This window comes from Pteropus alecto, unplaced genomic scaffold (assembly GCF_000325575.1).
Source record: "Pteropus alecto unplaced genomic scaffold, ASM32557v1 scaffold88, whole genome shotgun sequence".
NCBI lineage: Eukaryota > Metazoa > Chordata > Mammalia > Chiroptera > Pteropodidae > Pteropus > Pteropus alecto.
In genome coordinates, this window is record NW_006494611.1 from 13,368,524 (window position 1) to 13,385,725 (window position 17,202).

Sequence of the window (17,202 nt, forward strand, 5' to 3'; positions counted from 1 at the left end):
CTTTCCCTCCTAGGGCTCAGTCTCGCTTTCCCCTTGAACAGCATTTGGGATGGTTTTTCTCTTCCTGCCCTGTCTTTTCTTTCTGAGAATACTGGGCTCTGGCCCCTGTCCTCTTGTGGGGCTCTGTGATCTTGCATCAGACACATTAGTTTCTCTACTTCCCCCTCTCTGAAATGATTTTCCTCCCTCATTCTGTCCTTCCTTTTCCTGCTCATGAGTGATTGAAATAAAGGGAAAGTCTATTCAATCCTAGTTACCTGGCTATTTTATTTACCTGGGAAACTGTATAAGCTGAAATATAATGTAAAGAAATCTGATTCTTTGTAGCTTTTAATTGTGTCACACACCTAAACTTACAGAGAAATTGCAAATGTGATGCAAAGAATTCCCATGCACCCTTGACTTGGTTTCACCAAGAATAGAAACTTGAATGTATAAAGGATAAATTATGTTCATTATTCTCACTGTGAATGAACGTTTCCCTTTAAAAGATGATTTCCTGTAGGGTTCTTAGAGAGAGAGAGAGAGAGAGAGAGAGAGAGAAAGAGAGACAGATAGACAGACAGACGATGTGTGTAATTAATGTCTCTAAAGCTAATGCCTGCACAGAACCATTTCCTCCTCCCACTCCTCTGATAAAGTAGTGTGCCTGCTTTATTTTGGCTCTGTCTGTAACCTCTGCCTTTATTAAACATTAGTGTGGGGTTCAGAGAGATGGTGTGGCATTCTGATTCTTTTGGAAAGCTTTCGTTTTAATACTATTTTTTCTGAGAGGGTAGATGCTGTTTTAAATCTGTAAGTTGCATGGACCTTATAAAATAATTTACTGTAACACCAGCTTTAGAATTATCTAAACATATCTAACTTGCTGTAATATATTCTAGGCATGTATATTTTATATATGAGAAGAGCATTAAATATATTTCACCCATAAGCCAAGGGGCAAGGAGCTTACTTTGAAACTCAATTTATTCTTCATGTAGGGCAGTGCTATCCAACAGAACTTTCTGCAGTGATAGAAAAGTTCTGTATCTGCATTGTTCAGTACAGTAGTCACCAGCCACTGTGGCTCTGAGACACTTTTAATGTGGTTAGTGAGACTAAGGAACTGAATTTTCAATTTCTTTTCATTTTAACTAATTTAAATTTGAATTTAAATAGCCACCCACTGCTCCCAGCCCCTCCGCCTCCCCTGCTAGTGGCTACTATTTTGGATAGTGCAGATTTAGAGACTCGCAACCGGGCTACTACTGACCTTCGAAAGGTTGCTGTGTCAAATAATTAGGAGCAATTCCAGTAACATGAGAAAAAAAGAGTTTAAAATCAGGAAAATTAGGAGCATTAAAAAATTAGCGGTTTTTCAGTTTTCAAAGTAATTGTTAAATCAAAATTAGAGTCTTTCCACAGAACACTGGAAGACGCCTTCCTACACCACTTAAATAATGTGGAGCGTCCTTCTGTTTTACCGTGTTAAGTCCTCACCTGGACGGGCTCTTGTTTGAAGACAGCACAGGGGAGGACACTGGCCTGATGGGAGATGATGTCCCGGAAGCCAAGTTAGGGGACACAGCTGTGGTCAGGGAGTGGGCTCTTCTGGAAGGGAGAGAGTTAGGCAGGCTTGGGATGGCATTTGCCTCTGTGAAAACGACAGACAGAAAACAGACAATGATTTCAATTATACTTTCCCTCAGAGAGCAAATAAAACCAAGATGCTTCTGAACATCTGAGCAAATCAATCTATGCAGATAATTTCTATACATGAAGCATCAAAGTATTCTGATGAATGGACGCATCTGGTGGGTTATCAACCCTAGTTACACATTAGAATCATCTGGGAGCTTAACAAGTATACAGCTGTCCAGTCCTAGCCAGACAGCATCTGAGTCTTTTGGGCAGGGGTGTGGCCAGGGGGATCCAGATTGTTTTTTTAAAAGCTGTAATATCCAACTTGGGTTGAGAATCACTGGTCTAATCCATCAAATTATATCCTGTATGGCTAATATTCCCTGCCAATAATGGCAAGTTAATTAATGAGAATTTTCTTCCAAGTATACTGTGCTTTCAGAAATACCTCTTGGGTTCCATCATCTAGCCAAAAACAAAGATAAGTATATTTAACAAGATAAAAAGTTTTGTCAAGAACGCCCACCATACTTAAATCACAAATTGAAACCAAATGCCATATTTTTTCCCATCAAAACACCAGTCTCAGCTGTGAAAATGCTGCTTTACCTGATTCTTCTTGTTCGTTAGCATCCTGAGGATCAGAGCCACTCCGGCTCCGACATTCTCTGTGCATTTTGGCCTTTCGGGTGGCCATCTCGTCGTCGGTTGCCTCCCCACTCTCTCCCTGGGAACACAAAACTCACGATGTTTCTCACTCTGTATTTCTCTCCCACCACTGCATTAGTTCACACAGGTCCCTATTTTTTGACTGACCTGCCTTCAATGCTGCTTCCCCCTGGTGAAGCCAGTAAAGACCTACATGAAGGCTGACAAAGTATTTTCATGTAATATTATCCCATTTGTTCTTCACTATAAAACAGCACTCCTCAGGGGAGGGGGCAGACAAGAGGAGGTATCCAACCCCTGGGGTCTCCGTGTACAGACAGAATTATAAAGTAGATAAAGTTCGACTTAGGTATCAACGGCCTCCCATATACAAAGAGTAAGACCTTTTCTAGATAACCACGGAGAAAATATATTATCACGTTATAGTGATAATATATAATGAGATATGTAACATAGAGATAAGTATGTATATTTACTGTGATGAAAACATACCAAAATTTACCATCTTAACCATTTTTAAGTGTGCTGCAGAGTAGTGCTAACTATATTATTGTGCAACAGATCTCTAGAACTTTCTCATCTTGTAAAACTAAAACTCTATACCTATTGAAAGACTCCCCCTCTTCCCTTCCCCACCAGGCTCTGACAAACACCATTCTACTTTCTAGGAGTCTGACCACTCTAGGTACCTCATGTAAGTGAAATCATGCAGTATTTGTCTTTTTGTGACTGGCTTATTTCACTTAGGATAATGCCCTCAAGATTTATCCATGTTGTAGCATATGACAGTATTTCCTCCTTTTTTAAGGTTGGATAATATTTCATTGTATGTACATACCACATTAAAAAAATCCTTCATCTGTGGATGGATATTTAGCTTGCTTCTAGTGATAATATATTATAAATTGCTTTCTACAACTAGCAGCTTGGCCCTCTAAGACTTTCATAATCTGATCCCTGTTCCTTTCTAGCCTCTCCTTGCTTACTATAGAGCCCTTGCTCCAGCTTGGAAAAAGAACTCAGAACTACATATGCTTCCCTGAACAAGCCAAATCTTTCATGTCTCTCTGCCGCCTCATCTACTAGGGATACTTTTCCCTGTGTTGACTGTTTGGTAAACTACACATCCGTCAAGATCCATCTGTCAATTTCTCTGTGAAGTCTACTCTGCCAGTCTCAGCTCTGTATCTTCCTTCTCTCTGCTCCCACAGCACTCTGCAGATGGCTTGTCAATGACTGATTTAGTTCTTACTGTTCATTAACACATCTGTGCCCCTTTGTGGACCCTGACTTTTTTCTGGTGTTGACTCAGTTCCTAGCACTAGGTCTGGCACCCTGGAGGTGCTTGGTAAACCCTTGTATTTCATTTATTCTAGATCTCATCTTGTCCCAAACTAAATGACCTAAGGTCGTTTACGGTGATGTAGACCATACAATGTTCCCGGGTGATTGGGTCTGATGCTTAATACACAAGTTAAGACACTCTACCCTCATAAGGATTTTCTTCTTTTTCTTGGTGGTGCTTATGCCCAAGGTGTTGTTCCTCTGCATGCTGGGCTTCTCGGCACTCTTTGCTGATATCCCAGGGCTGGGGTTTCGAGTACTCCATCGTCTGCCACCAAACAACTCCACAGCATGAGCCAAAGTTGGGCCTTCATACCGTCCATCCTCCTGTAAAGAACCAGATGCTAAACACACAAGGGAACAGCAAGCAATGGGGAAGTAAATAAATTAACGGCTTCCAGTAAATTCCCGAAGGTGGAAAAGCACAGGCAGCCACCAAAGAATAATGATTTGGCCACCCAAGTGGCCCTGTTTTCTGCTAAGACTCCCCACTGGGGATTTCAGCATGTCTTCTAGACCTGGTCACATCCCTGCTGAGTTCCAGTGATGTGTTTTGATAGGGCTTAACAAAAAAAAATTTTCCCTTTCCAGTTTCAGAGATTATACTCCAGAATTAACACTGTAGAAAAATTCATTAAGACGTACTTTGCAAATTATGGCTTTGGAGGGCTTCAGGGGTGTATTTGTGTGTGTGTGAATCTATTTAAGTAAATTAAGTTCTATTTATCATTGCATTACTCCAGGTGTATTTTCACCTAGTTTGATGCTTGGGACAGTCTGACTTGAAATACAGAGTATGTGGCATACATGACATTCACCTTGGAGGGCTCTGGGGAGTGCATCAAATAGTTGGGCTGCTGGGCTCTTGAGTGACCGATATCCAGGGATAGAGAGCCCAGGGACTCAGAACACCATTTATATTATGATGCAGTGAGCAATGAAAACATACTCAAGGGGAGGGTGACTGTTTATAACAGCTGCTTCTTGTAAGGCAACTCCCTGTAAGCAGCAGGGATTTAATTATTGAATTAAATATTAATTGTTCAATTAACAATGATCGATAATTCTCCCTGTAAGTCAGGAAAGCCAATTAATAAAACTACAAAAAGTTGCGTATGAATTAAAGATGATATTGATATTTCATAGGTTTAATAAAAAGGCTCTTTTAAAATTAATTCCCATTTACTGTCTTTACTTTCTGCAAACTTTTCAGGTTAGCTCTCCTTTGCAGTTCTGAAGAAGTGCTTGTAAATAGTTTTTCTTTGTTGTAGATAATATGCAAATAATAATGAGGCTTTGTGTGTGTGCATCTACTCCTTCATCCTAAAGTTCAGTGACTATTTGACTTTATAACTTGAGTTGTGACCTTCCTATTCCTGCATCCTGTTACAGATCCCAGGATGCTAAGCAACTTGGATGCTGGATGTGGGAAACCTTTATGCCTGTCTATTAATCATTTCTCTTTTCTCTAACCATGCCCCAATTTTGCTTTATCTCTTTCCCACTGGTTATAGTTTTGGGTCTATCAATCAAGGTGGAACATCCCGGACTAATGGTTGGCACAGAATCCAAATAAGCCAGTCAGAATCTCCCTCTCTGGAAGCTGAATCTTGAATGCAGTTATACAGAGAATGAAAATAGTTGATTATTCCAACTGCTGCTGAAGAGAGTCCCTGCTAACAAGTCACTACAACTGACTCCTAAATGGAATAAACATTTCATGACACAATTTCATAAACAGGTTTTAATTACCTTTTTGAATAACATTCTGAATCTGAAATTTTGTAAAAATTTTATCAATGGGTGTTAACTAAAACAGCTTAAAAAATTTAATGCCCCTTTATTAAAATTTAAAATTTCTGCTCTGCAAGAGACACTATCAAGAGAATTAGAAGGCAAGCCTCAGAGTGGGAGAAACTATTTGCAAAAGAAACATCTGATAAAAACTGTTATCCAAAATATACTAAGAAATCTTAAAACTCAATAAGAAAACAAACAACTTGATTTAAAAAATGAGCCAAAGACCTTAACAGACACTTCACCAAAGATACACAGATGGCAAGTAAACACAACACCAAGCGTGAACTCTAAGGTAGACTATGGAATTTGGGTGTTTACGATGTGTCCATGTAGATTCATCCTTTGTAAAAATGTATTGTTCTGGTGAGTGATGTAGATAATGGGGGAGCCCATGCATGTGTGGGGGTGGGAGGTTGGTGGAAAATCTTTATACCTTCCTCTCAATTTTATCAGATGCCTAAAACTCCTCTAAAAAATAAAATCTTTAATAAAAAAAAATGAACAGACCCATTACCAACGACATATAAAAGAATCAGCCTCTACTGCTTTGGTTTTTCTAAATTCAGAACATCCCAACATGGGCCAAGTTTTACTCTTAATGATAATCTTTTAGGGCTGAAAAAGGCAGAATGCCTTTGTTTAATCTTTAAAGGTGGCTTTTTGAGAACTAAATTGTAGTTTGAATCATTCTTTCGTTTTATGCAAAACAATAAATTTGTTTGGGATAGGTGAAGAATGTACGTTTTATTTTTAACTTGGGAGGACCATTGTGAGCAAAGACATATTCTCAGTTATAGAAAAAGTTCATGTGGAAGTTGAAGATTAGGAAATTGATCCCTTAAAACGTATTCATGCACTTTGACCTCTTAGCATACCTTTGTATTTGATATCTTGAAGACTGTTAAACTAATCTAATCCTTTGAATAAGTCCTTCTTTTTTTTCTTGAAGACAGCCAGAATCTGTTTCTATTGCTTACAACCAAAGAAGTTTATCTGATAATCCTATATTTAACCTTCTCAGCTTCTGAGAGATTTTTCCAAATACCTAAGATTATGGGTTCTTAGTTTGTCCATGATAACCTTGAGCCAAAGCTTATGATACTAGTCTTTCTTCCACACTCCACATCATATTCCTACATGGCTTACTTTCTTTTACTTTCCTATATTCCGAGGCTTCATTACAAGTGTCACGATTTCTTCTTGTCTTTGCTTTATCACCTGTTACTATTTCCATTAGATCAATTTACATATACTAGCATTAAAATACTTATATTTGAATGTAACTTCACATAAGGAACTCTGATATCAGAAAGATTTTCTATATAAGCTCTTTCTAAACTGGGGCTGTTAACAGAAGTTTGGAAGAACAGGATTTTTCATAAATTTCCTTAACTTATATATACATTTAAATAGGTGTTTTTTGTTTTTTTGTTTTTTTTTGTACCTTAGGACTTCTCAGAGCCTTTTTATAAGTCACCAAGAGGGGCATTTAGCATGATGCCTATTTGATCTTTTGTTCTTCAAGTACCAAATTAGCATCTTTTGATGTTCCCTGGGACAGTTTGGGATCTATATGATAAGGAAATGATCAGTTCATTGACCTTTTTCACTTTTTATAAAAAAAGAGAAATCTTGGGTGTCTGTTTCTAAGACATGCCACCTGTCTTCATGAGTGGCTCATGTAGAACAATGTTTTAACGAAGAACATCACCAATATTTTCAGAAGTGACTGAGGTATATGGAGCAGTTTTGCCTTTATGTTGTAACCCCTTGGTTCCATGCAGGGGTAGTGGGATGCTGGGCTGGGGGGAAAGGAGGAGTGTAACTGTTTGCAGCTAGGTAGGACTGAGTCGGCTCCAGGTCACTTCCTGTGTCTTTGCTCCAGCGTTACTTCTTACCTCTTCTCATCTGCTGTTCATGGTTTCAGCTGGTGCTTCCTTCAGCAAAAACTGAAGGTTGATAGGGTAAATGAGAAACCAAGTACACTTTATCGGTTAGTTCAGTTACTTTATGCTATAAGCTTGGGATGGAAACAAATGGAGCAAATAAATCACATAGGCTTTGTGACAGTAACTGTAATTGAGCTTTGGTTTATGGCCAGGTTGAATGGACTGTCATGATTCTAGAATGCTGAGGAATGATCGTAATTAAAAACCAATATTCATAATAGCTCCTAAAGACCTTTCTTCCTAGCAGCTGATAGCATTGAAAGCTCCCTGTGGAGTAGATAGGAAGCAAGTATTTTGGTTTACATTTTAGATGAATTAATAAAACTAGCTTTGTGCTGTGTGCAGCATTAGACTAATTGTGCATATAGGCCTATGTGCTTATTAATTAATTAACCAAGTTAGTTATTCAACATATGATCTTACTCATAAGTATTGCACATACATGTGGGAAGGAGAAAGAAGGAGCATTAAATGTGCCTCTACGAACATCTCAGAGGGGAAAAGGATTTTGCCTGTCAGAGATATGTTAGGACTGTGAAAAGTATATGAAGTCAGTCATTTTAGTAATTCAAATCACAGTTCTATTTGTTCTGTGACACTAGTAAAAAAGATCATTTTTTCCCTCCAAAAGATAGAAAAGAAATTGAAGACTGCGATACGACTCGTTTGACAATGCTATCAACAGTGTCACCTCGTGGTGGGTGTATGATTCAGTTTCCAGGTGATTTCTGCCCTCCTTCTGCCACAAGCATGACTCTGGTTATGCCTGTGTTTCTTCTCGCCGCCTCATTCAGCCAACCTTAGCTGGGGTGTTACAGTGCCTGATAATTTAGGTTTAATGAGAAATTCACTCAGTTTAAACAGCTGACTGTGAGAAACTGCCTCTTATAGACTGCTGCCACTACGAACCTGGTTAGGAAGAACTTCATGTATGAGTTATCCCACATTTGGGAAAGTTTCTCTTAACCTTAGAACGTCTAAAATTAGGCAGCAATACAGAGTCAGTTAAATAACTCTCTGAGAGTCACATAGCATATTGGGTGATATAGCAGGATTTGTATTTTCAAGGTATCAGTTAGTCCCTAATTAATAATAAAAGCATTCAGATTACAATGCTTTCAGTGGAAAGTCTGAGTAAGTGAAAATGCTTATATTAATTGGTTTCTTCCCAGATGTGAGAGTAATGATGACCACAGCCACTATTTTCATGCTATGGACCTACTATGAGCCACAATCCTTTATACAGATGAATTTACATTATGGCTTTACACATATTAACTCAATTAAACCTCACAGTCACTCTATGAATAGGTATCATTGTTATTTTCATTTTATAGATAAGAAACTGAGCACAGAGGGGTTAGATAAAAGCTGCCTACTATCATTCAGGGAGGAAGTGCCAGAGCTGGGAGAATGAATCCCAGTGGTCTACTTGCCAAGTGTGTTTTTATGAGATTTAGATCTTGAGAATTATGCTAGTGAGGAGAGAGGGAAGGTTGTACCCCTTACCTGATAGAGGCTGACGTATTGTTTCCGTAGCCACTGCTGCCTTTGGTCAGGGAACTTCCTCATCTTTCTCACAGCTCTAGTGAGTTCCAATAATCCGCTGAAGAGCATTTTAGCTGTGTGCTTTGGTGCCACAAAATGCAATAATCTATTGTCCGTGGTCTGAAGCCCATAGAGCAGTGTCACACCAGTCTCTGAGAGGAACATGCTACTCAGTTTGTTCTGAACACACACAGTGTGTATATCAATGCTAGGGTGTCCCATGTACACAGCCTTTGCTGAAAACAGATCCAAGACTCCCTCTGCCAGGCCACTTAATCCAGCATTGCACAGTAACGGGAATTTACCAGGCTCGGATGTGTTACTAAGCACACCAAGTTTTGCTTTAGCACTGGCTGGGGAGGCAGTGGTGGGCTTTATCCAGGTCAAGGTGCTATTGTCAGGCTGAAGCTGGAGGAAGCAGCGGGCAGAGAGGTGTGTGTCCTGGTCATAGTGGATAACCGTGGCTCCCTGCAGTAGAAACTGGTGCACATCAGCTCGGATGGACAGGACATACCACGGGATGAGCTCTGTCCCATGGTCAAAGGCCTTCTGCGGTTCTTCTAATCCGTGAGGATCCCATTCTTTCGGCTGCTCAAAAATGTCATTTTCAGAATCCAACAAATCTCCAATTATAAACCTGATGGAAAGAGATACAAATTTTGTCTGTCTTATAATCAGAAGTGAGAACGACACAAAACCTTTCACTCACACTGGACATCTCTTCATTTCACTATGAATTCAAATTAGCACAGCAAATATAAAATGCTAAAAGTTACAGAGTAATTTTTTATAGCTATATTTTAAAACCTGATATTTATCAATATGTCTGACCATAGGCATAAGGGAAAAAACTCCTGGATCAGTTAATGTATTTTTAACAGCAACAACAATAATGCTCATTATGTATTAGTTTTCTCTCGTGTCAGGAACTGTTAAATACTTTATATACATTCTTGCTCTTAATTCAACCTACTAGCGAAGTAAGTCTTCTTAGTTTTTTTTTTTTTTTTTAACCAATGAGGATACCTGAGGTATAGAAGGGGTAATTTGCTCCAGGTTACCCAGCTCAGAAGAGGCCTACCCAAGGCAGGATTCTGGTCTGACTTTTTAGCCTTGGATCTTCATCACTAGATTCGTTTGCCTTCTACTTAATCATGAACAAAAGGTCATGACCTGAACACACTGGGGCAAAAATAGGCAAAACAAGACTTGATAAGCTGGTCTGAGAAGGGCCTCTGTTAAAAGTAAAATACAATTAGTCCAAAGGTACTCGCTGGGAAATAGTCATGGTGGCCAGAGGAGCAAGAGCCACTCTCCTTGATTCAACATTATAGATATCCATTGGGTGTGTGTGCACGCGTGTGCAAGCACATGTGCACATAAAGGACTTGTCTGCTTGGAACATTTAACAAGTTGCTTTCCCTGAGTCAGGAACCTGGATTACTAGGGCTAGAAGGATCTGGGGGAAGGCAAGGGAGACACTATTGTTTCCTTTCTATCTGGCCACCTTGGTAGGAATGTGCCCAAGAGAGACTCAATCTCTTCAAAGCATGAGGAATTGTTAGTAAGATCAAGGTTTCTGTTGTTTGATCCATAGACGTTACTAGCAAAGTGGTGAATAAAATTGAGAAGGAGCTGGTCCATACATCCCTGGGAAGAAATGTTCCCATCGTCTTGAGGCACCTGGGCAGCCTTCTGCCTCTTGGCAAGGCATGAGCAGCAGCACTGGGCTCCTTGGACTCTCAGTCTAGATCCTGGTCCCTGAGCAAGATCCCACTCCTGCTTTCAAACAGCAGGTTCTTCCTCCTTGCCTCACATAAATAGATATCCTTAAAAAAGAAAAGAAATCTATAGGAGATCTCACAACTCGGATGGTCAGAATATCCTTTTTAGATAACGCACACTGGACACAACCCAAATGTCCAGCAACAACAGAATGTATAATTAAAATTTGATGTATTCGTACAATGTAATTCTGCACAGCAGTGAAAATGAACACACAAGAGCTAACCACATGCAACAACATGGACAAATATTAAGCTAGACACACCAGAATACATACTGTATGATGACATTTATGTAAATGTAAATTTCAAAACCAGGCAAAACTATATCATGTAGAAATGCATAATAGTGGTAAAAATATAAAAAGCAGGCTGTAGTATCGTAAAATTCTACAGTGAATTTTCTATAGTGAATTTTTATCTAGGGTGAAAGGTAATGACATAATTGAGAAGGGTCCTGGCAATGTTCTCACTCTGGATAGTAGTTATGTATGCATTTATCTGACAATGATTCAAATACATTATTTTTAAAAACTTTTAATTTAGAATAGTTTTAGACTTTTAGAGATGTTGCAAAGATAGTATAGCTCACATCCAGTTTTCCCTATTAACATCTTATATTAGGATGGTATATTTGACACAATTCATGAACAACACTGATACATTATCATTAATGAAAGTCCATACTCTATTTAGATTTCCTTAGTTTTTTTACCCACGTCTTTTCTCTGTTCCAGGATCCCATCCAGGATACCAGATTACATTTAGCTGTCACGTTTCTTTAGGCTCCTCTTAAAGCTGATGTTTTCTCTGACTTTCCTTATTTTTGAGATCTTGACAGTTTTGAGGAGCACTGGTCAGATATTTTGTAGAATGTCCCTCAATCAGATTTTGCCTGACATTTTTCTCATAATTACACTGGGCTTATGGGTTCTGGGTAGGAACACCACAGAAGTAGAGTGTCATTTTCATCACATCATATCCAGGGAACATACTATGAACATGACTTATTCCTGTTGATGCTTACCTGGCTGAAGTAGTGTTGGTCATGTCCCACTGTAAAGTTTCTTTTTCTTTTAAAACTCCTATCTATACTGTCCTCTTGGGAAGGAAGTCATTATGCACAGACCACATTTAAGGAGTAAGGAGTTATGCTCTACCTCCTAGAGGGTGGAGTATCTAATAAGTTACTTGGAATTCCTCTGCATGGGAGACTTATCTCTTCTCCCCCATTTGTTTATTTATCATTATGTATATGAACTAATGGATAATTATTTAATACTTTGGGTTATAATGTGATGCTACTTTATTTTGTTGCTCATATTGTGCCAGTGTTCGCCATGGGGATTTTTTTTTCAGTTGGCTCATATTTCGTTGACGTAACTCCATCATTGCATTTTTTTTTTTTCTTTTAAGCACTTCTTTACTTTCTGGCACAAGATGTCCCAGGTTCGTCTTGCTTGTTTCATGTCCCAGTCTTAGAATCAGCCATTTCTCCAAGGAGCTTGCTTTCTTTTATTGAAGAATATTATTAGAAATCAAGATCTGGTTGCTAGGTACAAAAATACATTCTATTTTATGCACTTAATTTTACATTTAAACATAAAAGGGAAGAAAGGAAAAAATCCTTTGTGTCTAACTTAACTCCATCCCTCTGAAATTGCTCTCAGTAACAATGGAAAACCAATTCTATGTCCTCCTCTGCAATATTTACGTCTATGATTCAAACGTATAGCACAGTGATTAGGAACATGCCCTCTAGAGTTACCCTGGGTTTAATGCCTAGCTCTACCACCTATTTGCTGTATCACCTAGTCAAATCACCTGTCTCTGAGCTTCACTTTACTTATCAGTTAACAGCCAAAAGACAATACCCATTTCACAGAGTAATGGTGAAGTTCAAATAAGATGATACTTGTAAAGCACTCAGCATGGCATCTGGCTCAGTAGAGCATACCACTACAATGAAATACTGGAAGACTGAGGTTTCATCCCTTCCACGTATCCTTCCCTGCTTCCTTTCCCCTAGGCTGAATCAGCCCAGCTTTTTGTTTAGAAGGGCTTTCTTTGGGTCTGCATCCAAGCCCTTTACTCTTTTTAGTTCCTTTCTCTGGAATCATTTGCACATTCTCCATGTTATACTTCTTGTTGTTTTTGTTGTTTTTTTTTAAGGAAAAAAAGGATTCAATTGGTGCCAGTACCCATGAAATACAACATGTTAACTGAACATAGAATTTCTGATTTTAATTTAGCAAGAGAAATAATGTTTCCCGCATTCTGTTTAATATGAGTTCTGTGCTAAATCAAGTATTTTCCAGTGAAAAACTACAAGCATTATGAAAAACAGTGTCTGGACAGAAAAATTATGAGGCTTTTCTGGAGCCCATGTCTGCTGCTCAGAGATGATGTAAGCTGGGAGAGAGCAGACACTGTCTTTCTTAGCATCAGTTTCTAATTTAGAACACAAAGAACTAATGGTCGGTGTTAACAATTCCATTAAAAAGCATTCTTCCAGGGACTAATGCCCAAAATAAAATTGACAACTGTTTGTAATGAAATAAATTCCTTTCAAGAAAGAAACTAGTAGCTTTGTCTCTCAGATCATATAGTGAATTTTATGCACTTCTGTGCCTGATTCTCTCAGAAAACAAGTTGCTGTGGGTTTACAAGAAGCAATAATGTGGAACTTAAAGGGTTATTTAGGAACTAAATAAAATTAACCAAAGGTCAAAGATGTGATTTACCAGCAAGAAACTACCTTGTCACACTTAAGTCATATGCCTTAAGGCGAGGACCAAAGAGTGTGAAAGAAAAGGAAAGTTTGTATACAACCCTCGAAAGGTTCTGCAGCATCCTTCAGTTAGAAACTATAAATTGACAGATAAACATTTTTCTAATGTTCCCTGATGAAAATCCTCTATTAAAGGACAAGTGGGCAATTTATCAGCCTAGTTATGTATTTTCTTAATAATGGTTCATTACTTCCTACAAAGTTAATAGGATTACATGAACATGATTCATCAAATGATAAACCTAAATTTAATTCTGTATGATAGAAGAAAATGAACAGTTTTTTGAAAGACTTGCTATAGCTGTTTCCTGTAATAAAATTCGGTTTTAATCTTGCTTCTGGCAAATTCTTGCTTTTAATTAACATAGCACTTTCCTCAACTACAGGCAGCTTCTAAATCATATCCGGGAAGTCTGTGGACTTCAGAGCCAGCCTGCCTGGGGTTAAATCCTGGCCCTGTTAGGGGTGAGACCCTGAGTAAAATGAAAGTGTTGTGAGGATTAAGTAATTTAACATATGTAAAGTATTTGAGATAGTGTTTGTTTAAAAGTAGGCTCTCAAATAATAATAGCATGTTAAATATTACTAATATTATTGTCCGGATTGCATTTCCAATGTCAGTATGGGGCTCTAGATCAAGAATGGATTTCCAAGTCCTGGCAGATGGTCCTGGAACCAATGCTAGCTGACCTGGTTTCAGTCAATTCTATTAAACACCCCCACTCCCACCTTGTATGTTCAGTGCTTCATTTCAGAGTTGCAATCTATTAAGGAAAGTATTATTGGTACCGAGACACATGGGTTTCAATGTGAGGATTTCAATATAGCTTCATAGGTTTCGTAAAAAAAAAAAAATTTGCATTTTTTGAGCTTCCCCCCCACTGTGCCCCCTTCTAAGAGTGCGTAGAAGCAGGGTCTGGAGAATGGCAAGTGGAAGAGAAATGTCCTTGGGATGTAGATGACAAAACACTTGGGAAGAGCATAAGGGAATAAGCAGAAAATTAGGAATAAAAATTTCATGAGAGGTGATAGGATGAGGTAAGAAATTTATCACTTGAAAGAACCCCTAGCCAAAGGAAAGGATGGTAAAAGGAAAGCTCTGAGGCTCAACCAAATGTAGCATTCCTAAAAGTATTTCGGAAAGATTGACACCTTTAACTATACCCCCTCCCCACAGCCCCAAGTGAAAATTGTTATAAAAAAGAGCCATATGAAATTCATTATTTTATCTACTTAGGGATGATATATCCCTTATAGTATGATTTAAGGAATTTTGGCTAGATCTCAGTATAAAGAAAAGGTTTATCCCAAACATCTGTTTGATTTTTCTTACAAATATTATAAAACTTATAATAAATTATGATTCTCTCTTTCCTTTGGCTACAAAGATTCTCAGAACAAAATTCAGTCACTGCAAAGACTGTATCATATACACTTCTGTATGTATTATTTTTTCCTAACCTATTTTTCTTTTTCATTAATATCTTCGATTATTTATATTTATTCTTATAAGCATCTACAGAATCTTTTGTGGAAGAAGGCAGATATACACATAGATACCTATATATAAAGAGACAGGTAAATAAAGGTAGATATAGGTTAAGGACTTAAATGGCTTTGAGATGCTTCTTGTGCAGACATGTGCTTATTTGTAAATGGTCTCTTTCTCTCTATATAGCTATACTATATAGTGTACTAATACTATATATTCTATAACATATATCTAATACTACATGTACAATAGTAATGTCAGCAAAATGCTAGTGAGAAAACTTTCAAATAATATTTGAAACAAATTTTAACAAATAAACAAATAAACAAATAAAAAAAGAACACCTTGTGCTACCTATGAGAATTTGAGCTTTAGGTTTGAGACACTGTGGGGAGGGCACTACAGTTAATCTTTGAGCACCTGGGTCCTCTATGAGGGAATGAGCAAGGAAGTGAGGTTTGGAATAAAGCCCAAAGCCTTTGTAGAGATCTGGGACGTGGGTTTACATCCTTAAAACATAGCAGCATTAGGGATTCAGATAGATACAAGGCATTCATTTCTGTGTTTACCACCAATTCTAAGTATCTAGTACTATAATACCAAATAAATTATTTTGCGAAAACATTATCACACTTTCCAATGTAGGTGCACATACACAGGGACAACTAGGAAAGCCTTTGCAGAACAAATAGCAATGTCTCACAAATACACACACTTGTGTATAAGGGCTCCAAGGTATGACTCATAAGTGCTTACTGTCAAAGCCAGTAGACCTAATAGTTTTGGATGGTGCTAAACGATTCCTCCAGCTGGCCCAGGCTCTGACATTTGAGTTAGCCTTGACCATGAGTAAATGGCTTGGAAGAAATGCCTCAAGACCACTGGTTTATGAACTTCTCATTTGGTTGTGGGTAAGCATGTCTGGCTAGACTGTAATGTGTGCTGATAACAGCAATCGGCACATCTGAGCAATGTCAAAACCGAGGATGCCACCTCACAAAGCTGTGTTTTTGACAGTGAGATACCTGACCACATGACTTAGAATCACCCACAGGTTGGGGGGAGCTGCTAAAAATACTGATTTCTGGGTATCACTCTAGCTCTACTAAATCACTATATTTAATTCAAAAATATGTTAATACTTGTCCCTGTATCCCATCCAGTGATAACTAAAAACCATTTTTTAAGGGAGCTATGAAATAAATAAAGAGATCATGGTTCTAATCCGTAAATTTAATTGGTCGAATTTTTAGAAATGGCAGAATAGGTCTAGTTTCTTTCAAGGAGATAACAGATGACAAGAAATTAAATTATGAGCAGTAATTTTAGAAGAATGCAGCCAAATCAAACAGATAAATTCTAATTCAGAATTGGGAAAGTGTGAAGATAAAGAAACATGGCTTATATAAAGGTGGTGGGTTTTTATTAGGTGTCTACCTGATAAAACTGAAGTAGGAAAAAGGAGCAATGAGCATCCCTCTTGTTAAAATGTACGACTTACTGCCATCGAGCTTTATCCTTCAAGGAGTTTTTCCTAGAGCTGTTCCCTTCACTGGGGCTGTCCTCTTCCTCTGTCTCCAGACTTCGACTGCAGCTCCTGATGATCTGAAAGATGCTATTGACCGTGATCTCCTTCTCTGAATTCTTTAAGCCATTTTGTCCCACTCGTTGTAAGAAATTATCTTGTCCACTGTAGTCGGCTACAAACTACAGAAAAATATATATTTTGTTATTGTGATTTCATATAATACATCTAAACTACCTAGTTGCTGAGGGAAATGAAATCATAATAGTCATAAACAATGGTATTTGTGCCAATTTTAATGGGGGGAAAAAAAGAACCACCAGGAAAAACATTTTTTTCCTTTTACCACATGAAATACCAAACCTCACTCTAATTTCCACTAAGACAACTTTAGTCCCTCTAGGAACCAACACTCCAGTTCAAATTGAAAACACAAGAAGTAATATTATTCCAAGGTTCCCTAGGGAGATTAGCCACTCTGCAGAGGAAGGGCAGGGTTATTTTCTCAGTGAGAACTGAGAAAACTATGAAAAAGTATACTGCTCTATGGAACCAGATAAAATTATTGGGCCCAAGGAAAACACTGAGGAAAGGTGACGTTTTGCTTTATTTCCCATATACTCTATGGTAATCCAGAGGCTTCCGGGTGGCTTTTAAGCTCTTACTGTCTGTATTCT

General features: G+C 38.2%; 1 protein-coding gene across 2 annotated transcripts in view; it reads right to left on the bottom strand.

Moving 5' to 3' along the window:
• Nucleotides 1-17,202, bottom strand: part of PLCE1 (phospholipase C epsilon 1) — a 291,378-nt gene that overhangs the window by 62,250 nt on the left and 211,926 nt on the right. For both annotated transcript variants that reach the window (XM_025042246.1, XM_025042245.1), the window contains exons 7-11: nt 16,502-16,707; nt 8,895-9,570; nt 3,781-3,963; nt 2,233-2,350; nt 1,483-1,636 (exon numbers count right to left, since the gene is read on the bottom strand). In XM_025042246.1, the coding sequence (XP_024898014.1) occupies nt 1,483-1,636; nt 2,233-2,350; nt 3,781-3,963; nt 8,895-9,570; nt 16,502-16,707 (1,337 nt within the window). The remainder of the gene's footprint in view (nt 1-1,482; nt 1,637-2,232; nt 2,351-3,780; nt 3,964-8,894; nt 9,571-16,501; nt 16,708-17,202) is intronic.